The sequence below is a fragment of the Callorhinus ursinus genome, unplaced genomic scaffold, assembly GCF_003265705.2.
Source record: "Callorhinus ursinus isolate GAN/ISIS: 27379988/994484 unplaced genomic scaffold, GSC_fseal_2.0 scaffold27, whole genome shotgun sequence".
Lineage (NCBI taxonomy): Eukaryota > Metazoa > Chordata > Mammalia > Carnivora > Otariidae > Callorhinus > Callorhinus ursinus.
This window is the reverse complement of record NW_027397089.1, coordinates 11768630-11794423: the sequence shown is the minus strand read 5'-3', so window position 1 is coordinate 11794423 and position 25794 is coordinate 11768630. Positions and strand designations below refer to the sequence as shown.

The 25794-nt window shown below is 35.2% G+C and overlaps 1 protein-coding gene and 1 pseudogene across 6 annotated transcripts in view; both read right to left on the bottom strand.

Annotated features, from left to right (window-relative positions):
- Positions 1 to 25794, bottom strand: part of C2CD5 (C2 calcium dependent domain containing 5) — a 97031-nt gene that overhangs the window by 61614 nt on the left and 9623 nt on the right. For all 6 annotated transcript variants that reach the window (XM_073877859.1, XM_025879694.2, XM_025879689.2 and 3 more), the window contains exons 3-8: positions 20901 to 20987; positions 15674 to 15845; positions 13008 to 13103; positions 9750 to 9905; positions 8304 to 8502; positions 2084 to 2235 (exon numbers count right to left, since the gene is read on the bottom strand). In XM_073877859.1, the coding sequence (XP_073733960.1) occupies positions 2084 to 2235; positions 8304 to 8502; positions 9750 to 9905; positions 13008 to 13103; positions 15674 to 15845; positions 20901 to 20987 (862 nt within the window). The remainder of the gene's footprint in view (positions 1 to 2083; positions 2236 to 8303; positions 8503 to 9749; positions 9906 to 13007; positions 13104 to 15673; positions 15846 to 20900; positions 20988 to 25794) is intronic.
- LOC112830009 (leucine-rich repeat-containing protein 34-like) lies at positions 11347 to 12739 on the bottom strand (annotated as a pseudogene).

Genomic DNA, 25794 nt, shown 5'->3' with positions numbered 1-25794 from the left:
ATACACACTCAATTACAGTTTTAGAAATTTTAAAACAATCATAATTTTGCCATTTCAAATCTCTTCTGGAATGCTCCTCAGGAATATTTAAAGATATTTAGGGATTCATGATAAGCAAAAATACTGTTAATGTTCTATAAATATGCTACTAAAGATAGTGAATAGCATATGATAGTAGAAAAACAAAATTATCTAAAGGCATCTGATAAATATAGAAATACATGAGAATAGTAACTTATAAATGAATCTTTAAAAAGTAAAATTTTGGAATTAGAAAATAAAATGCAAAACTGTTTTCATTGATAAGATAATTGATTGCCTACAAGAAAGCTAAGGGAAGACAAATCTGATTCAGTTAACTTATTACTTGACAATCTTTTTTAGACTTGGCCTTTTTGGTGAATTAAAGAAAAGGAAACAGAAAGACCAAGAATATACTTCAAAAAAACTGTCTGTGGTTATGGCAAAGAATAAAATAAAGATAAAAGTATCGAAAAGTAGCCTGGAATACACAGATAACCAGTGGTCAAAGCTTGAAAAAATATTTTTAAGAAAACTTATTCTTCAAATACTATCCTAAGTCTTTCTTGTTTTGATAGGCATGAATTTGAAGGCCAGAATCTCATCCTTTATTTAAAAAAAAAAAAACACTTCACTACCATCTGAATGGTTCAGTTTTTATGGCATAAATATGGCTACAATGCCACATTCCGTGTATCAATGACTATCAAATATCCCATGATTTAGGTGGCTTAGTTGGTTGAGTGTCCGACTCTTGATTTCGGCTCAGGACATGATCTTACGGTCTTGGGATTGGCCCTACGTGGGGCTCCATGCTCAGCGGGGAGTCTGCTTGGGATTCTCTCTCTGCTCTCCCTGCAGCCCCATCCCCACGAACACATGCGCATGCTCACTCGCTCGCTCTCTCTCTCTCTAAAATAAATACATCTTTTAAAAAAACTCATGATTTTAGATGTTACTCATATTATGTATATGTAAATAAAGAATAAAGCTATTCTTTTCAAAGAATTAGGTATTCATAATTATCTTCCTCACATTTTGTGACTATATTTATAAAAATAGATACTAAATCTATAGGCTTTCTTTTTAATGCCCTTTCTTTACTTTAGAATTAGCACTGGTTTTTGAATTAGATTTCTTTTCATTGTTTTCATAAAATCTGGGATCATTTTATAAATTTCTTGCCTAATACACAAAAGGTTATTAAAGATGATAAAAATGAACAGGAACAATGCAAAATGTTTTCATCAATCTGGAGAGAAAACTGCCAGACAAAAACAATATTTACAAAAATTGCTAACTACTAACTTTTTAACTTTTTACATTTTACTTTTCTTAATGGTGGTTTAAGTTAATTCTACTTTAAGAAGTAATGAAATAATTTGACTTTTTAAACAATTTTTATCATAAAACATTCATAAAAACTCACAGAAATTATTCATCAAAATACAAATAGGAGGGAAAAATTATAAATTGCATACATTGAGAAATATGTAAGAATAAGTAAAGCAAAAATGCTACTTTCTAACCTAGAGAGCAAGACTAACAAAACCAAACATTTTAAATAGCAAGAAGTTAATAAATAGATATATGTACTCCAATATAACCATTTCAATTGTTCTAAAAATTTTTTCATAATAAAATCTTAGAATTAAATTCAGAAATAGACAGAAAAATGAATTTGAAAATGTTTCCACTACATGAGGAATTGGATTGCAAGCTACTAATGTTACTTTCTATTCAAAAGCTTTAAGATGTTATTCCTCATAATATGAGCATGAAATGAAAAATGTCTACATGCAAAAATAAATTCTGGACTTCATATCTACATTATGATTAAATCAACATATGCAGATCTTTGAACAAGACCATTTTTGAGCTATATGAAATTTTCATATTTTAATGATAGTAACTGAAAATGATCAGTATTCACATAATCTTTTAACTTAAATGCCAAAAACAGGAGGAAAGCCTTGGATGGAAAGCTAATAAAGAATAGAAACAAATTTGAAAAAAAAAAAAGAAAGAAAGAAAAAGAAAAAGGTGGGTGGAAGCGCCTTACCAGTTTTGGGTGTCAAACTCAAATCTGTGTCAGAAGAAGAGGACTGTCGACTGTAGGACTTGGAAGGTGAAAAGGAATAAGTTTGGTTTTTCAGAGGGGTTGAGGGTCCTGATGAGTGAGTATTGGGATTGGGATCTTCATTGAAGGGAATCCTGCCAGAAGAAGGTGGAGAAATATTAAGCAATCATGTGCCAAAGGACCTGACAGAAGGCAGCATGATCCAAACACCAGGAAAGTATTGGGCGGGGCCAGCAGTCATTTCTTAAGTGTGGAGCTGGGTATGAGGCCAAAGACAACCAATTGCTGTTCAACCATTCATCATTCTCCAGATAAATAATTATCTGCACTGAAACAGTTAATAAGCCAAGTAAAAAAGCAAAGAAGCATGAAATGACAGACTAAGGGGGTAAAAAATATTAAAAGGAAAAATAAACAAAAAAAATAAATACATGACTGAAAATACTTCCAAATAATGCTTTTTTAAGTTACAAAAGAAAAAATGATGCTGCAAATGGTGTATGCAAATATTCACAATAGTTTTTATATTTGCACACACAGATATCTTCAAAAGAAAAAATGTTTCCTTATCCTATAGCATCAAGAGTGCCACAGCTAAAAACACGACAGAGAGAAAAATGAATAGAGCTACAAAGAACCACTGCATTTTATGCATAAGAGTTGCTTACCTGTTTTCCAACAGCTCTCTTCCACAGAATAAACCAGACCCTACTATGTAAAAGGTTTTGTACATAAATAAAATAAGCAAATCAGAAGCTTTGGCAGCTATTTCATTTAGAATCCAATCATCAATTTTATTTCTAACCAAATGCAGAAATACTGGCAAAACACATACTGGAGAATACTCCTAAAAACTTACACGATGCATACATAAGATAGGGGTCTTACAGGATCTATGGAAGAGACTTTGGAAGCTAGAAGAACACTTTCACTTCAAAGTAGTTAGAGCCTCTGTGGTGGCTATATACTGGATTTCTTCACTGCAGCTGGACTTCAAGTAAGAAAAGGAGGAAGCAAAGACTTGTGGTACCTGCCTACACTACACCACCTGCCTGCCTGCCCTTTGCAGCCTGTGGCCTGCCTTCCCCAGCTCTTGAGTCTGAGCAGTCTCGTACCAGTATAGATGAGAGTGGGAACAGACACAGAGAAGTTCTGAGTAAGTCGTGAGCCAGTAGCAGTGTGAATTGGGCTGTTGTGAGTCGAGCGGCATCCATGGCTTGGAGGATGAACCAGCGGAGACCTGAGGGAATTTGTAGTCAAAGTGGAAGAAAAGAAAACAATACATACAACAGATAGCAAAGTTATGTTAAAATAATTTCAAAGGAGCTTTAGTTAGGGGAGAGGAATTTTTAATCCCCAACATGCAAAAAACAAATTGAAATTTAAAAAGAATAGCTAAATACTAACTTGTTAGGATACAGTTATAGTTTTAAGGGATCAGATTAATAATTAGGACTGTGAATAAGAAAAACAGCAAGCAGAAATAGTGGCATTAAATAAGAAAAAGACTAAGATTTGGATTCTGAGTTGCTTTAAAATGTTTGTTATTATTTTGATCACCATAAAGCTTACTACACAGGGACAAAATACCAATAAAAGTGAAAAGTCAAATATAAAGTTCTTATGTTACTTTTGAAACTGAATTCATGTAATTATATTTTTCTACTTTTTTAAATTATATTTTTCCATAAAGAAAGTTTAACAGGGCGCCTGGGTGGCTCAGTTGGTTAAGCGACTGCCTTCGGCTCAGGTCATGATCCTGGAGTCCCGGGATCGAGTCCCGCATCGGGCTCCCTGCTCAGCGGGGAGTCTGCTTCTCCCTCTGACCCTCTTCCCTCTCGTGCTCTCTATCTCTCATTCTCTCTCTCTCTCAAATAAATAAATAAAATCTTTAAAAAAAAAAAAGAAAGTTTAACAGAGCTGTTTCTGTCTATAATCGCAAGATAGTGGGACTAAAGAACATGAAAAATGACAGCATAAAGAAAAATGAATAAACTGAAGGGATATAATAAGCAAATATAAACATTCCAGTATTTCAGCACTCCAAGTATACTGCTTTCCAGATTACACTGGAAACAAAACAAAGCAAGGGGACACCGCTTTTCAAAACACATTAATAAAACAATGTAGATAATTTTTGTCTAGCTCTCAAACAGAATATATTCTTTAAATTTAAACAAAACCTATTAGGGGCCCCTGGGTGGCTCAGTCGTTAGGTGTCTGCCTTCGGCTCAAGTCATGATCCCAGGGTCCTGGGATCGAGTCCCGCATCGGGCTCCCTGCTCAGCCAGAAGCCTGCTTCTCCCTCTCCCACTCCCCCTGCTTGTGTTCCCTCTCTAGCTGTCTCTCTCTCTGAGTCAAATAAATAAAATCTTTAAAAATAAATAAATTAAAAAATAAACAGAACCTATTAAACTACATTCTGAATTGAAATTTTATATCAACTGACATCCTGCAATAGATCATATCTATATGTATGTATAGATATATTTACATCATAATGAGGAAAAAAGAATCAATCATACATATGTGAACACACTCTGAAAAACTATCGTATCTACATTTTTTAGAATTCAAATTAAAAGCAGATCAAGAGCTCAACTTTTTTTTTTTAAGATTTTATTTATTTATTTGAGAGAGAGAGAATGAGAGATAGAGAGCACGAGAGGGAAGAGGGTCAGAAGGAGAAGCAGACTCCCTGCCGAGCAGGGAGCCCGATGTGGGACTCGATCCCGGGACTCCAGGATCATGACCTGAGCCGAAGGCAGTCGCTTAACCAACTGAGCCACCCAGGCGTCCAAGACCTCAACTTTTTCCTGGCCTCTTCTTTTCTACTGGCCAGTGAACATTCCCAGCAATCACAATTTGCCAAGGTTCAAACATGAGCTATCATTAACTGGGAATAATGGTCTTTCACAGAATCTACAGACTATTTTCTGAAAATATCACTGGTTTTACAATAGGACAATGTTTCTGTTTTTATTGCTAATTTAAAAGAAAAATGTGTTTAATACAACTGATAAAAATCAAACATCTCATTGGTGACCTATCTGTATACAAACAACTGAGTGAGGTTTTGTTTTTGTTTTTTCTTTCTCTGTTGAAGGGACTAAGTAAGTTAAAAATTCTAAGCATCAGTGCTGTACAGAGGAGAAATTACAGTTAACATCTCTTAAACAGTATTTTTTTTTTAAAGTAGAGAAGCAGTAGATCATATTTAAATGCACTTTGTACCATTAAGATAGGTCAGCAAGGAAATATCAAAGATTTATATCATTATATCATTCATTACACTAAATATCTGAAAGGGGAAAAAAACAATGGAGTAAAACACACCATTAATACAGGTAAAATAAAATGAATAAAATAAAATGAACATTGGAAAAGGTTCAAATCATGACATCTAGTTAAATCCAAATACAATGGAGCATCACCATATGTATTCTTGGAGTTCTAATTCTTATCAGTCCCCTTGCATGAAAGATTATCTTGCAATAATTCCCCAGTGACATTTCTAATACTAAATCCATTCAGACAGGAACATAATCCAAACTACCTTTTACCAACTCCTGTCTAGAATCAATGTTATAACATCAAAATAATTATAATCAGTTGAATCATGAAACAATTTAAACTAGCACCCAGGGGCACCTGGGTGGCTCAGTCGTTAAACGTCTGCCTTCAGCTCAGGTCGTGATCCCAGAGTCCTGGGATCGAGCCCCGCATCCGGCTCCCTGCTCCACAGGGAGCCTGCTTCTCCCTCTCCTAGTCCCCCTGCTTGTGTTCCCTCTCTCGCTCTGTCTCTCTCTATCAAATAAATAAAATCTTTAAAAAAAAAACAAAAAAACTAGCACCCAAAATTGATTCATTGTCAAAAATACAAAGAAGCTGGCTGAAATAAAGCAGCCTGAGTACTGAGTTTGTTTCTTAACAGCATGACTAAGGTAGCAAGATGACTTTCAGAAAATCTTAATGAAGCAACTTAAATTCTTCATGACGTGAATATTTGACAACTTAGGGCAGATAGGCTACAACAAAATTAGAAAAGGAGAACACTTACACAATCCCAGAAGATTTACATTAATGGAACTATTCCTAAATGTAGGCCAAATATATTCCACTACTATCAATATATCATTTTAAGACACCAACAGGCAATATAATATTCTCTTTCTACTAAATAATTTAGTGAAAAGAGGAAAACTTCAGACATCACAACTGCAAAAGCCAGGCCCCTTCAGGCAACTTAGGTAAAGCTGGAGGATGGCAAGAAAAGGAGGGACCCAAGTCCTTACGTAAATTTGGTGTGGAAAAAGAAAATAAAAACTGAATCCCTCAAAAAGTTACACCGGCAATCTGACTTTACCTGTGGCAGCAGACAGTTCATATCTTTTTAAAACATATCTTAAATGGAATATAAAGCAAATTCACTCTCCAATTTATTTAAAACAAGTTATTTCACTTGTTAATATTTCACTTGTATTTCCCAATAAAATCAGGCAATACATATATAATGTGCTCCCTCTGGTGACTAAAATTTAATCTACATAACTAAAGGCCAACAGAAAGGAAATAATTAGACAAAAAGAATAAGCTTAAGAGGAAAATCTCATTTTTAAAAATATTGTTAAAGAAAAAGTTGAATCACCATATTGTACATGTGAAACTAATAGAACACCATGTTAATTATACTGGAATTAAATTTTTTTTTAAAAAAGGAACGTAATTAGGGGCGCCTGGGTGGCTCAGTCGGTTGAGCGACTGCCTTCGGCTCAGGTCATGATCCTGGAGTCCCAGGATCGAGTCCCACATCGGGCTCCCTGCTCAGCAGGGAGTCTGCTTCTCCCTCTGACCCTCCCCCCTCTCATGCTCTCTCTCTCTCATTCTCTCTCTCAAATAAATAAATAAAATCTTAAAAAAAAAAAAAAGGAACGTAATTGTTTTCTAGTCAACCTCTCTTGACTATTGTTAATCTGGGAAGCATTTCAGGTTTTCTGACTACAGAATTCTGACTCCCTGATGATACAGGGCAGGGGTCAGCAAACTATACCCTACAGGTCAAATCCATCCTGCTTTGTTTTGTAAATAATCAAGTTTTATTGGAACACAGCCACACTCACTTATTTGCACACTGTCAATGACTGTTTTCATGCTACAATGGCAAAGCTGAGTAGTTACTAGCAAAGACTACATTATTATTTACCTGTATCTTCTGGTCATTTACAAAAAAAAAAAAAATTTGTTGACCCTTAATCTAGAAGAATCTCTAAATCAGTGGGTCTCAATGGAAGTACTACTGACACTTAGGATGGAACAAGTCTTCATTGTACAGAGTTGTCCTTTGCTGCATACAACAATCACCATTTCTAGTCCCCAACCAGGATCTTCCTCACCCCAATCATTATGAAGAAAATTTTCATTTTAAACATTCCTTATAGATAGCATCACCCCACCACATTGAGAATCTTCTGCCTTAGACAAAAATGGTAACATGTAAGCCAAATCCAGTCAACCAAAGTGTTTTGTTGAATCACACTCAGTTTCTAAAAAATATATGAGCCTAAATACCTTTAGATCAGGATCAGCAAACTCCTTTTTTTGGTAAACAAAGACAGAAACTATATGGCTAGTGCGTGAAGTATTTACTATCCAGCCTTTTACAGAAAAAGTTTGCCAACATTTGCTTTACAGTCCTCAATACTCCCTACTTAATTATACTGAATTATTTTATTTATGTAAATGGTCTGGCCTCTGTAGACATTTGTATGAGACCCCAGCACAGGTCAATCTTCCCTGCTATACTTTTCCTTTCTATACGATGTTGCTAATCATAAGCATAATTAGATTATCAGGTATAATAATGGGTTTTAAGCATTCCCCAAAGAATAAGTAAAAATTCCATAAATCCCCATTTTACACTTTAAATATATAGTGCCTAAAGATCTGAAATAAGTTTAGTTTTACATTACTAACCTGAATTTCATATTAAGACAGTATAAATAAAATATTAGGAATAACTAAATAGATTAAAGCTTCAGATTTTCATAGTCATCTCTGATAGCAAAAATTACCATAGGAAAAAAAAATCACCAAAGCAAAAAATGTATGTGAAACAACTCCACTAGAATATTTCAAATCAAATGAAAACATATAGGTAAAAGATAAAAAGCTCCATAAGAACGATTCATTGATTCATACTTACTCCTTCATTTCTTTGGATGGGGAATTACATGCAGGAAGGAAAGCTGCTGGGCTACTTAGTTTATCCAGTGTACACGCTGTTCCTATGGCTCGTACCACTAACCCAGATTCGCCTTCCAGATCAAAACACTGCAAGTACCCAACAACTGCATTTCCTCTCATTTCAAGCACTTTCAAGCCAATCTTCCTCTGCAGTTCACCTACAAAAAAAAGGAAGAAAACTCATTATGCTTCAGGTCTTCACATTACATAATATAAAGTTGGATATGGTAGCAATAAAAAAAAAGTCAAAAAATCAGATTTTTAAACTTGAAAAGAACCTAAAAGACTATCTGCTCCAGCCTCCTAATTTCAGGGAGGTAAGACATTACTAGTTGCATTTTACAATGTGGCAAATTAAGATTCACTCATTCATGCATTCATTTACCAAATAATTTTTGGTTGTGTACTATGTGCCTGGCATTCTTCCTTTCTTCTAAGTGCTAGAAATACAGAGGTGAACAAAAAAGATATATTATTTAATATATTAAATACATTTTATATTATATTAAGTATAAATATATTTATACTGATTTATAAATATTAAAATGTAATTGATATATTTATTATAAATCTATATTTTATAGTTAAAAACAAATTTATTATATATAAGTATAACATATTTATATTTATTAAATATAACATTTATACTTATTTATTGTCTGATATACATGTGAGTATATATACACATATATACACACACATATATACATATAAAATTTAAAATGATAAACAAGTTCTTCAAAGAAAAATAAAGAAAAGCAATGGGTTCAGAATGGCAGGGAGAAGTACAGGGAGTTAAAACAAGTTGTCAGAGAAGGACTATGAAAAGGCAACAAAAGGGGCACCTGGGTGACTCAGTCGTTAAGCGTCTGCCTTCAGCTCAGGTCATGGTCCCAGGGTCCGGGGATAGAGCCCCGCATTGGGCTCCCTGCTCGGTGGGAAGTCTGCATCTCCCTCTCCCACTCCCCACCCCGCTTTTGTTCCCTCTCTTGCTATGTCTCTATCTGTCAAATAAATAAATAAAATCTTAAAAAAAAAAAAGAAAAAAGAAAAGGCAAAAAAAACAATAGAGAGATTACCTAAACTCTGACTACAAATAAATGCTAGAGGAAGGAAAACTAGAACCCAGTTTCCTACTTCCTTGCTCAGAGTTCTTTCCACTATGCCACTTCATGAGCACAAATTCCTTTTACTAACTAGTTAAGAAGGAAGTATAAGCTTCTAGTTCAGATTTCCTCTTAGAAGATGGCAACGTGTGTATGTTCAGGAAGACAGGGCCAGGGTAGAGAATCAGTCATATATAATTCATAGCCTTCAGTGTAAAATTTCAGGTAGCATGTCAAAAGGACGTGAAAAATGTAACAGTGTTAAGTAAATCAGTAATGAAGTTATTTTTTTTAAATACCTGACATTAAAGAAATCAGTCTCTGTCTGGCCTCATTTGATGCCCTTGGTGTACGAATTCGATCAATCCATTGATATTCTGGGTCTTCATTGACCACAAGCTCTTCTACAAAACCATGAATTATTACAGCTCTATAGCACTTTGGAATGGATGTTGCTGTTAAAAGAAATTGTCTATTACGCTTTTATTTATCACAAGGTTAAATTCAATTTTTTTTAAAATTGTACAATTAAATTCTTACCTTTTGGATACATAATACAAAAAGACTTTTTACTGTGCTAATTTCAATGTAATTATAATAGTCATACTTCCAATCAGTCTTCTAAATTCCATATTATTCTTAGAAATAATCATTTTCTATAATGAGACCTCGTTTTTCTCATAGTAAACACAGTAGATAGAAATTGTATTTTTATAATTTGGAAAATAGCCACAGACAATCTTAAATAGCATTCAATACAAAGTTTAAAAAAATCAGAATGAATGTCAGCTAGGTAATCATTATAAAAATAGGTACAAAGTGGGTAATAAATACAAAAAACTTTATTCAAAACCTTTTGAAAAAGTTCTTTTGTACAACATACAGTGCAGTCTTAAAAATCAAACCATTACCTTTCTGACATAATCTGAGGAGTCATACAGCCCTGCAATTTCCAATAATCCATGGCCATATGGCCAACTGGTTCAATAGTCACTATACTATTTAACAAACTCATTTAAAATAAATAACACCAAATGTCATTAGATTTAAAATAAGATCTAGTCGGGGGTGCCTGGATGGCTCAGTTGGTTAGGCGACTGCCTTCGGCTCGGGTCGTGATCCCGGGGTCCTGGGATCGAGCCGCGCGTCAGGCTTCTGCTGGGCGGGAAGCCTGCTTCTCCCTCTCCCACTCCCCCTGCTTGTGTTACCTCTCTCGCTGTCTCTCTCTCTCTCTATTAAACAAATAAAATCTGAAATAAAATAAGATCTAGTCGGATTCAAAAAGGGGATAACCTATAGAAAAACAAAACAAAAAAACCACAATAAACAAAGGGAGAACCTAATAACATCTACACCAAATTAGTCTCTTAAAATAGACATCCATGCCTTAAAGCTAACTCAACTACTTAGGAGTTTCAATCCTATTAATCCAGGCTGGCTGTGATTGCCTACATCTGCCCAATGCCAACCCATTTTTCATGGCACTTGAGGGACTGTACCTGTAGATACCTATGTAAGTTTGGATAGCATCACAATGTTTGGCAATAGTGCTCTGCTCCTATCTTAACAACATCTTCTACTAAATTACCACTGAAGGAGAGTCTGACTGGCTCAGTCAGTGGAGCATATGACTCTTGGATCTCAGCACTGTGGGTTCGAGCCCCACGTTAGATTAGAGATTGCTTAAAAATAAAATCTTTAAAAATAAATAAAGGTAAAAAAAATCTGGATTTTTCTTTTTTGACAGTTATACAAAGTTCAATATAGTCATATCTTCCACATATTAACAAGGCAACTTGTTCTAATTTATAAAAGAAAAACTTAATAGGCAATAAAATATTCATTGCTGTGAAAGTAATAAGATAAATATGTGAAAATTATTTTAGAGCTTGTTTTTCATGGAGATTGACCTACCGGTAGAAGAGGAAAACCTGCAGGGTACCTGGGTGTTCCCTTCAGTTAAGGGTCCAACTCTTGGTTTCTGCTTAGGTCATGACCTCAAGGGTCCTGGGATCAAGCCCCACATCAGCCTCCTTGCTTAGTGGGGAGTTTACTTGAAGATTCTCTCCCTCTGCCCCTCCCCCCATGTGCGTGTTCTCCCTCTCTCTAATAAAATTACACATGTGTAAAAAAAAAAAAAAGGAGGGGTGTCTGAGTGGCTCAGTCATTGAGCATCTGTGTTCGGCTCAGGTCATGATCTCAGGGTCCTGGGATCGAGCCTCGCATTGGGCTCCCTGCTTGGCAGGAAGCCTGCTTCTCCCTCTCCCACTCCCCCTGCTTGTGTTCCCTTTCTTGTGGTGTCTCTCTCTGTCAAATAAATAAATAAAATCTTTTAAAAAAAAAAAAGAGTAAAACCTGCATTAGATGAGTGCTGCAAGCTTCTCCGTAAGTTGATGTCTGATAGTAATGCTTTTTAAGGTCACTGGAGACTTCTGCAAAATACACCTGTCCACCCACCACAAATAGCTCCATATCTGTATTACCTAATTTTAGATGGCCCATTTGAATTTGAATCTGAATTTGTCTGATTTGAATCTGAATTAAGTCTGATTATATCATACATGTAGTCATTGGATTTGTTTTTCCAAATGTAGATATTAGAGAGAGTGGGATTTGTTTTCATTGATTATGAAAGTAGAAGCCCATCTCCCCCTATGTTGTTGCTGACTACTGACAACCAGCTGACATCAAGTTAGCATAGGCTACTGTTCAGATACAGTGCATCACTAACTGTTTTATAATATCATGCTTACACATGAGCAATGCAACAAGGCAGTGATTTTCTTTCAGCATGTGGCCTAGATGAACTGTGGACGCCTCCTATTCACCATACAGTATAGGTAGGTTTGGGTATATTCCCTTAGTTGTTTGGTTTTCAGTTAGGACTGTAGCAAATGCTGTCACATTTTGCATTTCCAGACCAAAGTCACTCTGATCTCATTTCTCTAAGGATGAATTAATTTGTAGCATTCCTGCAAAACACATTCCACCTTCATTTTCAAACTTCTTTCCAGTCATTCTTAGGTATTTCAGAGTTGTATTGTTATGCAGTGCTTTTATAATCAATTCTCCACCTTTGGGCCCAATATTACTAACATAAGATTTAAGTAAACAAGATTAAGTTGTTTCATTAATACATGGATTCTTCTTCAAAATTTGGGAAAAAATCCAAAATCTTCACCAGTCACTCCTTCTACCAGCAATAAGCAAATAAGTTACCAGCAATGTTTAATGTGATTCCTTCCAGAGTGTGGAGTAGGGGCGAGAGTGCAAGCCAGAGTAGGGTCATGATAACCACGTACACACCTCACGCCCCAATGGACTATTCTAACAAAAATTCCTAAGAACTTGTAAAAAATTAGATTTCATTTACTTTAAAATCAGATAAATAGTCCCCAGAGCTACAGTAATTGTTTCTGAAAAATGAACAATTTTCTCTTTGGCATTAAAACCAAAGTATAATAGATTTTCCATTAGCTTTCTGAAATATTAATTTGATTCCCTATACTTAACAATTAAATTTCCTATTAAGTGAGAAATAAAATGCATTTACTTACTGCAAAAGAATTTGACTCCACATGATGACTGCCTAAATCGATTTAAATCATTGAAGAGGTCTACTTTGACAACTACATTGATTTCCCCACGGATACCTAAAATTTCAAATGGAAAATCAAGTTTTTACCCTTAACAAAATAAAGCACAATTAAATAATCTAGCAAATGAATGCCAACTGATGATTTTAAAATAACATATCAATCATAACAGCAGTGCTAACTTTGTTTCCTAATTATTTTTACTCTAAGTAGTTCATTACATTTTCTGAAGTATACATATATATTAGAGAATGAATAAGTCTACTTATTTGAATCAAGACTAACTGCAAAGGAACCACATTTAAATTGATGACAACAATGATGATGACAGTAACATCTGAGCAAAGATAATGTTCTAAATGCCTTACGTGTAGTATCTCACAGTTCTCACACCAACCCAGTAAGGTAATTTCTGTAGTATTATCATCCTCATGTTACAGAGGAAAACATTAAAGTTTAATGAAAGTTAAATAATTTGCATAGTATCTAATAACTAGTTAAGTAGTACAGCCAGGATTAGAAGTCATATCTTAAATGGTCTTCATAACAAATGCCAAGAATCTGATTTAACACAAAAGTTTTATTCTTTCTTTCTTTCAAGATTTTATTTATTCATTTGACAGAGAGAGAGACACAGCGAGAGAGGGAACACAAGCAAGGGAGAAGCAGACTTCCTGCCGAGCAGGGAGCCTGATGCGGGGTCCCAGGACCCTCGGATCATGATCTGAGCTGAAGGCAGATGCTTAATGACTAAGCCACCCAGGCGCCCACACAAAAGTTTTATTCTTTTCAATGAATATATTAAGTTAAAATAAGCTAAGAAATTCCAAAAATTAGGGTTTTTCAGAACATGCCCTAATAAATAAAAATGATCCAGTCTCTATCTCTAACATTTACTAAATATTTTTACCGGACTGTCCTGATTGCATGTCAATCAAATTCAGAGTTACAGAAGGCCTTCTAAGAAGAGTGACTTGCTCATTTACCCATTGAAATAATGAGATTATGTCCTAACAAAGGGTCCATAAACATATTAAACCAACTATAAACAGTATTTAATATAAAATATTTGGAAAATTCATTCCTGCCTACTGCTATTGCCTTTAATCTAAGCCCAGATTATTTCTCCAGTAGCATGTTTTATTGATAATATTCTATGGGACTAGATTTTATTTCCTGACTACAAAGATAATATATTTACGTTGTAGAAAATACAAAAAAAGGAAAAGAGAAAAAATAGGATTACAGTCCAGAAATAAAACTATCCAAGAATAAATATTTTATCAGGGTGTCTGGGTGGCTCAGTTGGTTAAGCATCCAACTCTTGGTTTCACGTCAAGTCATGATCTCAGGGTCCTGAGATCCAGCCCTATAGGGCTCTGTGCTCAGCAGGGAGTCTGCTTGAGATTCTCTCCCTCTGCCCCTCCTCACACTCTCCCTCTCTAAAATAAATAAATAAATAAATCTTTTTCTTAAAAAAAGAATAAACATTTTATCTTGTATTCTGCCAATTTATCACATGATATCACATATATGCAATTCTTTTCTTTCTAAACAAATATGTAATCATCCTATAATGTTTTATAATCTGAATTTTATAAAATTTTGCAATTTTACAAATCATACACATTTCCTCATGCCACTCTACTCTAAAAACATGCATTTTGTTCTGGCTGCATAATTCATGGTCTATATATGCTCTAATTTATTTAAGTAAATCTTCTTTTCCAATTTATTTTATCATTGTAAATATTAATAAATAATAATAGAATGTTTCACAATAAATATACTTTTGCATAAATCTCAGTTTATTATTCTTATAATAAACAACTAGCAACAGGATTGCCAGGTCAAAAATGTAAAACAGGCAGAAAGATGCTAGACTATAGAGAGAAACATTTGCCAGTTCCTTATGGGTCCATTTGCCATTCTAAAAAGATGGCATATTTTCAGGCTGGCAGTTCTCAAACTTTGTAATGATAGAACCACTTTTATAATCTTAAAAATTATTGAGAACTTCAAGGAGTTTTTGTTTATATGCATCATATATCAATATTTACTATGTTATAATTAAAATTAAAATTGAGAGGGACACCTGGGTGGCTCAGTCGGTTGGGCCTCTGACTTCAGCTCAGGTCATGATATCAGGGTCCTGGGATCAGACTCCCCACTCAGTGGGGAATCTGTTTCTCCCTCTCCCTCTGGCCCTCCCTGCTGCTCACTCTCTCTCTCCCTCTCTCATTCTCTCTCTCAAATAAATAAAATCTTTTTAAAAATTTAAAAATTTAAAATTTAAATTAAAAGAATGAAAATTAAAATTAAAGCTGAGAATTTTAAAAAATATTTACTTATTACTATAAACATTTTTATAAAAATAACTATATTTTGAAAAACAAAAAAACTAGTAATAAGAATAGCACTTACATTTTTGTAGTTCTCTATAATGTCTAGCTTCATGGCATACAGTTAGATTCTATTTCTGCTCTGCATTCAATGTGTGGTAATATTATATATCATAAAACCTCTAGAAAACTCCACTGTATTTCCAAGATGATTTTTAAATAATGCATTTACTTACTATATTATATAAATTTAACAGGGATTACTTCAAATTATATACTCCTTACCATGTATAGTATCATAAATTGGAAACCATCCCGAGATGACTGTTGCAGCCTCACTGTAGAGTAAAGGATCAATATCAATGTACACTTTACCAATGGCATCATTTGCACTGTAAGTGTCATGGTCAAGAACTGTGATCTGCAGAGGTTCATCCTGTAAATCTTCATCATCCACCTAAAAGTATACCTTAAAATTAAATCTTTTAATTTTTAAGTCTTCATTACCATAAATATATACATATACCAAATGTAAAAGATTACTTATTTCTAGAAAAAAACTTACAGATCTATCTCTAAGCACAAAGGTAAAGGAATTAACACACACACACATAAGTTATAACCCCTTTTTCTATAAAAGATGCCAAATTTCTAAGGAAAAAAAGTACAGTTCGGGACACCTGGGTGGCTCAGTTGGTTGGGCATCCAGCTCTTGACCTTAGCTCAGGTCTTGATCTCAGGGTCGTGAGTTCAGGCCATGTTGGGTCCCATGTTTAATTTCTTTTTCTACATATTATTCTGTGTCAGGCCCATGTTTAATTTCTTTTTCTACATATTATCCTGTATTTTACTAGTCTACTTATAATATCCAGTAAAAATGAGTCCAAACATTATCTACAGGAGAGCAAGGATGCTAATGAGCACCATGGTACCATCATTTGTAAAGACAATTTCAGAGAATAAAACTGTAGGAAAAACTAATATATTATTGGTAAAAAAAAAAAAAAACTGAAGTTCATGAATTAAGTAAGTGAAATTTTGTTCTCTCTCCTTTTACTTTCTATCAATTACTTATCACATGCCAAGCACTGGCTAAAAAGAGGGACTACAATGGAGAATGCGGTGAACTATATGTTTCTGTCCCCTGAAAATCTGTATATGGAAGTCCTAATCCCCAAAATGATGGTATTTGGAGATGGAGTCTTAGGGAGGTAATTAGGTCAAAAGGATGGAGTCCTCTCAAATGGGATTGGTATCCTTACAAGTAAAGATGGGGAGAGATGATCTCTCTCCCCGCTATGAAAGGACAAGCAAGAAGATCACTATCTACAAGCCAGAAAGAGGGACCTCAGCAAAACAAAACCACGATGGTACCCTATCTCAGACTTCCCAGCATCCAGAAATGTCAGAAATAAAAGGCTATTGTTTAAGCCACCCACTCTACGGTGTTCTGTTACAACAGGGCAAACTGACTAAGGCAAAGAATGAGGCAAAAAAAGATTTTTCCCTTTGGAAGACATGTTCATTATTTCAGATATGGAATATCATATCTTCTGTATACCATATCATCCTCCAATTTGCCAGTACTCCTCATCAAATGTAGTGGCTAGATGGAACACAATATTACAGATATTTGTAAGGATGGAATATAAAAGGATTATTATTTCCTGTAACTAAAATACTATACGTTTTAAATGCAGTCTATGAATGTTTGTCATTACAGCGGATATACCATACTGTTCATTAAGACAGTTTGTGGTTAACTAAAATCTCTGTATTTTCCCTACATATGTTTTGGTCAAGTGATATCTCTGCAAACCTATACTTTGGTTAATTTTTTAAACTTAATTATGAAATATTATGCCTTTCTCCATTCCATTTAATTTCTTGTTGATTTTAGATTAATAATCTAACCTCTGAAGATAATTTTAAGAATTAAAGTAGAAGGAATTATTGTTGATATCACTGATGTAATAATGTGACTGGATGATTTGTTTTCAAAAAAGGGGATACCTCTCTAAAAGAGAGACATAACTAAAAATTTATGGATGAAATTGCATAATATTTTGAATTTGCCTTAAAATATTCCTGCCACCCCAGCCTCCAAGTAGGGAGTGGGGTAACGGGTAAAAAAAGAACAGCACAATGTATAGGTAAAAATAAAGGTAAATGATGGACAGGTACCCTGCCTACTTTTATGCATATTTGAAAATTTCCATAGTGAAATGTTAAAATAATCATTTTGATTTCCAAGCCATTCTAAATCATGTCATCAATGGCATTCCATACTATGGCATTACCTATATATTTAGTAAAAGGGAAAGAGTCATAAACTAAGCCATTAACCACTGCTCCAAAGACATCCCTTCAATTTTTACCTCCATTAATAACATGTTTTGTGTAAACTTATTTAACCTCTTACACATTTACCTATGAGTACCCTCATCTTCTGTACTGGTACTCTAAGGTATTCCTTCCCTGACACTATAGGTCTCCATACCAACTAAATGACTAGAATTGTTTATGATATATATAGATAGCTAATAATACAAATAATCTAAGAAAGAAATTCCGGAATTAATTTTAATTAATTTTAATAAAATAACTAAGGATATTTCATAGATTTAATTGAGCCAGTATCAAATCATGAAATAATATAAATTAAGACTCTCATAAATGTCTTAAGTGTTTAAAAATGTTAGTTGCACAGCAATTTGTCCAGTTAAAAGACTAAATTTCCCACCCTCCTTTGTAACTACTGAGATAACAAGCATAAATCATTATATAGAACTAGATAGGATAGGGAAAAATTTCTCAAACAGGGCTTGCTCAGCTGAAAAATATATATTAACTCATCACCACCTCTCCTGCTTTTTCTTCCAGGCCTAGAACACTGATGTGATCACTAGAACTCCAGCTGCTAACTTGGAGGCTAATGTGACCATGAATATTGGAAGCCACAGACTACGGATGATGGAGAAGACAAAAGGATCCTAGGTTCCAAATGATTACATGGAGCTTCCAAAATATCATTATACTGCCTGGCCCAATGTTTCTTTTATATAAAAGAAAACTAAACATCCACTTCTTCATGATATTTGAGAGTTCACAACATATAAACTAATGCTAATAGCAACTGACAAAGAAGTTTTAAAAAGTATATAATTAATGTTAACTATAAACACAAAGTTTAAGAACATCTTTCACACAAAATACACTATTATTAGAAGTACTAGCCAAAATAGTAAACTTAGTAAATTTTAAGGGAAATGGCTGGTAACTTTAGGTGCTAAATCTCATTAACATTATTAAAATCCCGGGGCGCCTGGGTGGCTCAGTCAGTAAGCGTCTGCCTTCGGCTCAGGTCATGATCCCAGGGTCCTGGGATCGAGCCCCGCATCAGACTCTCCACTTGGCGGGAGGCCTGCTTCTCCCTCTCCCACTCCCCCTGCTTGTGTTCCCTCTCTCGCTCTCTCTTCCTGTCAAATAAATAAATAAAATCTTTAAAAAAAAAAATTTTAAAAATCCCTTATTTCAGAAAAGTAAGTACAAATATATTATCTTTTAAAGTTACCTAAGCTACTTGAGTACTTTGCAGCTTTAAAAATTCTGGTACTGCATCATCAATAAAATGAAATTAATATTCTTAAATTTGAATGTCCTACTATCATGAAAATTACTAATAAGATAACCCAACTTAAAAAAAAAAGGACAACCCAACTTAAAAATGAGCAAGGAACTTGAACAGTTTTCCAAAGAAGACATACAAACAGCCAATAAACACATGAAAAGAGGCTCAACATTATTAGTCATTAGGGAAATGCAAATCAAAACCAATGACATACCATATCACATCTACATTTTCCACATTAAGCTAGTCACCAAGTCCTGTGAAGTCTACCTCCATAATGTCATCTCTAAATATCTTCTTTGGGGAGTTAAAATATGAGATGGCAGTTCAAAGTAAAAGAAAGGCAAATGGTCCTTAACCATAAAAAAGCATATCATGCTCAATCATGACAAAAATGCATATTAAAATTACATTGCAAACATCACTTCACACCTACTAGGATGACATGATTTTTTAAAAAAAAACAGAAAATAACAAAGTTTGACAAAGATGTGGGAAATCAGAATTTTCTCATACATGCTGGTGGGAATGTATAATGGTGTAGCCACTATGGAAGACCTTTTGGCAGTTCCTCAAAAAGCTAAACATACAATTTATCATATGACCCAGCAATTCCATTTCTGGGCATATACTCAAAAGAACTAAAACAGGTACTTAAACAGATACTTGTACACTAATGTTTACTGCAGTAGTAGTCACAGTAGCCAAAAAGTGAAAACAACCCAAATGCCCATCAACAGATAAATGGACAAACAGAATGTGATACATACACATAAACACACACACACACAGGGGAATATTATTCAGCCATAAAAAGTAAAGAAATTCTGATACATGATACAACATGGATAAACCTTGAAAACATTATGCTAAGTGAAAGCCAGACACAAAAAGACAAATATCATAATAATTCCACTTGTATCTAACATAGGAAAATTCAAAAGACAGGAAGTAGGTTAGATGTTATTAGGGACTAGGAGAAGAGGTGAGGGTTACTGCTGAATGAGTAGTTTCTGTTTGGAGTGATGAAAAAATCTTGGAAATAGTAGTGATGCTTGTACAACATTGTGAAAGTAATTAATGCAACTGAGTTATACTTAAAATTGGTTAAAATGGCATTTTTTAATATATACTTTTGACTACAATTTTTTTTAAATTTAATCTGTACACTATCCTTAAGTGGTTTTTGGCAAATGCTAAAATCCAGAGAATATTACAGTAATAATAATGTAATACTTTAAGAGATTGTTTTTTTTAAATCTGTGTTCTTGCATTCATAAACTGTATTTTCTTAACTACAACATTATTTTTTAAAAACTAAATCTTGGTTAAGCCAAAAAGAAAGTATTTTTATGGTGTAGGAAGACTACTATACCTGAAATAAAAGGTACTCCTATCATTCCTGGGGGGAAGGGGTCACGTCAAAAATATATACTAAAAAATGCTGATATTTAAAAATTTACCTTAAGGGGCACCTGGATGGCTCAGTCGGTTAAGCATCTTGCCTTCAGCTCAAATCATAATCCCAGGACCCTGGCATCGAGCCCCATGTTGGGGGGAGGGGGGGGTCCCTGCTCAGCGGGGAGTCTGTTTATCCCTCTCCCTCTGCCCCCCCTTCTGCTTGTGCTCTCTCTCTTGCTCTAATAAACTTTTTTTTAAGATTTTATTTATTTATTTGACAGAGAGAGACACAGCGAGAGAGGGAACACAAGCAGAGGGAGTGGGAGAGGGAGAAGCAGGCTTGCCTGTGGAGCAGGGAGCCCGATGCGCGGCTTGATCCCAGGACTCTGGGATCATGACCTGAGCCGAAAGCAGATGCTTAACGACTGAGCCACCCAGGCACCCCTCTAATAAATACTTTTTAAAAAATTAAAAACTTACCTCAAATTTAAACCATTCTGAGTTCCACTGAGGGTTGAGGGACTTGAGATACACATCTGTTTTAAAGGTGGTATTTCCAAATTTTACCTAAAAACAAATAAACAATCCAAACATAAACAACAAAAATGTGAATAAAAGTAAATTTTGGTATCAGCCAACCAATGGGAAGATTAACCATGGAGGGGGGAAAAAAAAGGCAACTATCCCCTGAAACAAAAGAGAAGAAAGTACAGTCCAATAAGTTGATAGGCTACACCTGAAAGAAGAGATTACCTACTGCTCTGGTTGACTAGCTCTACACAAAAATTAAAAACAGACTATTCTGTCAACATGAAGGAAGGAGTCAATATAGCCTTCAGAGAACAAAAGCTCAGACAAAAGAGGAATCTTGATGGCAGAGACCAGCAAGGATAAAATCTGAAGGTAAAAACAGCAGTTGACCCTCTTTTCACCATCTCAGCTTGGGATTCCAGAACTCCAGCCCATTATTTTAAGAACTTAGAAATATATCCTTGTAATTTCCAGCTTCCCCATTTTGTTATTTTTTTTAATCCCTTATCAGTGCACACATAGTGATTAGAAACAAACCATTATCATTAAGGGCTTTATCTTCAGGGACAATGAAAGGGATTGGATGGGGAGACTATCTTATTTCACAACCAGTCTTGGCAGACACTAAATCACAAAGATCCAAAAATAAATAAGAAGTGAATGAAGAAAGCAGAAAGCAGGCTAAATCCCTGGAACTTGATTCCAACAAAGAATGGAGATTATGAAATCTGACTGAACTTGAGAAGTTGGTCAGGAGGCTTAAGAGCAAAACAGCTGCGAACTACTTCCTAGATGGCCTCACCTTTCCTAAATTTGATCTCTTCCCTAATTATATTAGTTATTACCATTATCTTTCCTTACCTCTAAATTCACTAAAGCTTATCCCCTTTAAGACAATTTCCAGGAATAAGAGACTCTTAATCATAGGAAACAAACTGAGGGTTGCTGGAGGGGAAGGGGGTGAAGGGATGGGGTAACTGGGTGATGGACATTAAGGAGGGCACAATGATGTAATGAGCACTGGGTATATATAAGACTGATGAATCATTAAACTCTGCATCTGAAACTAGTAATACAGTGTATGTTAATTAATTGAATTTAAATTAAAAAAAGACAATATCCAGCACATAGTTTTATACACTGTAGATTCTTACGAAATGCTAGTTCAAGCAGATAATCTATGAAAACTCCTTTCTTTTTTGAAAGAAACCTCCTTCTCCTTTGGTATTATATTTGCTGATTTTCCTGTTTTATCATTTATCCGTCCAAGAAATTTCTAAAAACAAAATATCCAAAAGAATAATTGCTTTTATCTTCTGCATATTTTTCTAGGTGTTTTATCATTTAATCTGAATTATTAGGCATGGTACCAACCATTTTGGTGCTTAGGCAGGTTAGAGGGTAGAAAAGGTTAAAAAAATTATGTGAAAATAGTAACCTCTGACACAATAAAGAATGTAAAAAAGTCAAAGATATATAAGAAATTGAGAAAAAGTATTTGCTAAATATATACTGAAGAGCGACTTTCCACAATTTCTAATGAGCTCCTATAAAGCAATATGAAAAAGATCAATAACCCAACAAAAAAAATAGGCAGAAGACATGAACAGACAATGCAAAGAAATGGAAATATAGATGTTTTTATTTATTTTAACATAGATGCTTTTAAAATACAGTTAGGAGTGCCTGGGTGGCTCAGTTGGTTAAGCGACTGCCTTCAGCTCAGGTCATGATCCTGAAGGCCCTGCTCTGCTTCTCCTTCTGACCCTCCCCCCTCGCATGTGGTCTCTAATTCTCTCTCTCTCAAATAAATAAAATCTTTTTAAAAATAAATAAATAAAATACAGTTAAACTCTGAACAACATGGATTTGAATAGCACGCATCCACGTATAGGCAGATTTTTTTCAATAAATGTACTGGAAAATCTTTTGGAGATTTGTGACAAATTGAAAAAACTCACAGACAAACCATGTAGCCTAGAAATAGCAAAAAAACTAAGAAATAGTTGTCATGAAGGCATAAAATATATGTAAATACTAGTCTATTTTATCATTTACTACCATAAAATACTAAGTATAAAAAATTAAAATTGATCAAAACATGCACAAAAATAGGTAACAGAGCACACATGACGCCATTAGCAGTTGAGAGAAATATAAATGAATGGAAAGATGTGGTATTAAATCATAACTGCATAAAATGAATTGTAGTAGGGCGCCTGGGTGGCTCAGTTGGTTAAGCGACTGCCTTCGGCTCGGGTCGTGATCCTGGAGTCCCGGGATCGAGTCCCACATCGGGCTCCCTGCTCAGCAGGGAGTCTGCTTCTCCCTGTGACCCTCTTCCCTCTCGTGCTCTCTATCTCTCATTCTCTCTCTCTCAAATAAATAAATAAATAAAATCTTAAAAAAAAAAAGAATTGTAGTATGTACTGTACTATCGTAATAATTTTAAACCACCTTCTGTTGCTACTGCCATGAGCCCAAGTGTTGCTAGTATCCACTTAGAACACTGTATGATGCTACCCATCTCTATGTGAGCAGTTCATCTCTCCAGTAAATTGCATATTGCAGTACAAAGTGACCTCTTGCAGTTCTTGTATATTTTTCACTGTGTTTAGTGCAATACCATAAACCTTGAGTAATGTCATGGGACCCATAAGAAGTGCCACTAGTGTTGCTTTAAGTGCTCCCAAGAATCAAAGAAAAGTCATGATATTACAAGAAAAAGCTGAATTGCTTGATATATACTGTAGATTGAGGTCTGCAGCTGCACTTGCCTGCTGCTTCAAGATAAATGAATCCAGCATAAGGACCACTGTAAAAAAAGAAAATTCGTGAAGCCAATACTGCAGCTATGCCAGCAGATGCAAAAACCTTACACTTTTTGCAAAATACCTTTTTATCTCATATTGAAAATGCAGCTTTTATATGGGTGCAGGATTGCTATAAGGCAGGTATGTTTATAGACTCTAATATGATTCGAGAAGAAAGTGAAGTCATTAGGTAACAACTTAAAGCAAAAGGAAGGTGAAAGATCTAAAGCTGGATAATTTCATGCCAGCAAAGGATGGTATGATAATTTTAGAAAGAGGACTGGCTGAAAAAATGTCAAGATAACAGAAAAAGCAGCTCTTGCTGACCAAGAGGCAGCAGACGAGTTCCCAGATGCCATCAAGAAAATCACTGAGGAGAAAGGCTATCTGCCTGAACAGATTTTTTTTTTTAAGATTTTAACGGAAGAATGTTTTTTTTTTTTTTTAAGATTTTATTTATTTATTTGGCAGAGAGAAACACAGCGAAAGAGGGAACACAAGCAGGGGGAGCGGGAGAGGGAGAAGCAGGCCTCCCGCTGAGCAGGGAGCCCGATGCAGGGCTCAATCCCAGGACTCTGGGATCATGACCTGAGCCAAAGGCAGACACTTATTAACAACTGAGCCACCCAGGTGCCCCTGAACAGATTTTTGATACAGACAAAAGTACCTTATTCTGGAGGGGGAAAAAAATGCCACAAAGTATTTATTAGGAAGAGAAAAAAGTAAGCTCCAGGATTTAAGGCAAGAAGGGAGTAGGTAGGCTAACTCTACCATTTTGTGCAAATGCAGTCGGGACTATGATCAGAACTGCTCAACACCGAGGGCATCGAAGTGGCCTACCTGCCCCCAAACACAAGCTCTCTATAATCAGCCTCTATATTAGGGGGTCATAAGGACCTTTAAAGCTCATTACATGGTATTCTTTGAAAAGGACTGTCAACCCTATGGAAGAGAATTCTGATGAGAAAACATCAAAGTCTAGAAGGATTACACCACTACACAACTACACCATCGTTGTAGAAAAAGCCATGAAAACCATCAACATGAAACAAATTCCTGCTGGAGAAAACTATGCCCATTTATTGTATATGACTTCATAGGATTTACAACAGAGCCAATCAAGGGAATAAGGGAAGAGTTGGTGGGTATGACAAAAAAGGTAGAGGGTGAAAGGTTTCAAGATTTGGATCTTAAGAGACATTTAAGAGCTAATAAATACCACACCAGAAGAAGTCACAGAAGATAACTTAATGGAGATGAATGCTTGCAAACCAGTGCCAGACGACGAGAAAGAAGCTGTAGAAGAAGCAGTGACCAAAAACAAACTGGTATTAGACAACCTGGCAGAAAGGATCTGACTATTCAAGACTGCTATTGATTTCTTTTACAACATGGACCTTTCTAGGATACTAGCACTGAAACCAAAGCAAACAGTGGTACTGGACAGAAATGTTTTTTAAAAAACGAAAGAGCAAAAATGTCAGAAATTACAACATTTCAGTAAAGTTATTCCATGTGTGCCTCTTTCCTGCCTCCCCTTCCAACTCCTCCACCTGTTCCACTTCTGCCACCCGAGACAGCAAGACCAACCCCTCCTCTTCCTCCACCTACTCAACATGAAGACGAGGATGAAGACCTTTATGACAATCCACTTCCACTTAATGAATAGTACATAATCATCAGGCCATATAGTTAATAAACTTATCTGTTGTGTATATGTGAATGTCTTCATGTGAAAATCTAATAACTGCATGGCAAGAGCCATGAGGCATTTCTGTGTCATCATTGCCTAAGTAGTCATCGACACAAGACTTGTATAGAAGTGCTTAGCTTATACTAAGCAATATGAGCAATATTTAATACAAAATTAATCAGATGTTAGTTTTTTTTTTTTAATTTATTTACTTATTTGAGAGAGAGAGAGCATGCGCACATGCACACAAGCAGGGGGAGAAGGAGAGGGAAAAGCAGGTTTCCTGCTGAGGGAGCCCAACGTGGGGCTCAGACCCCAGGATCACGACCTGAGCCAA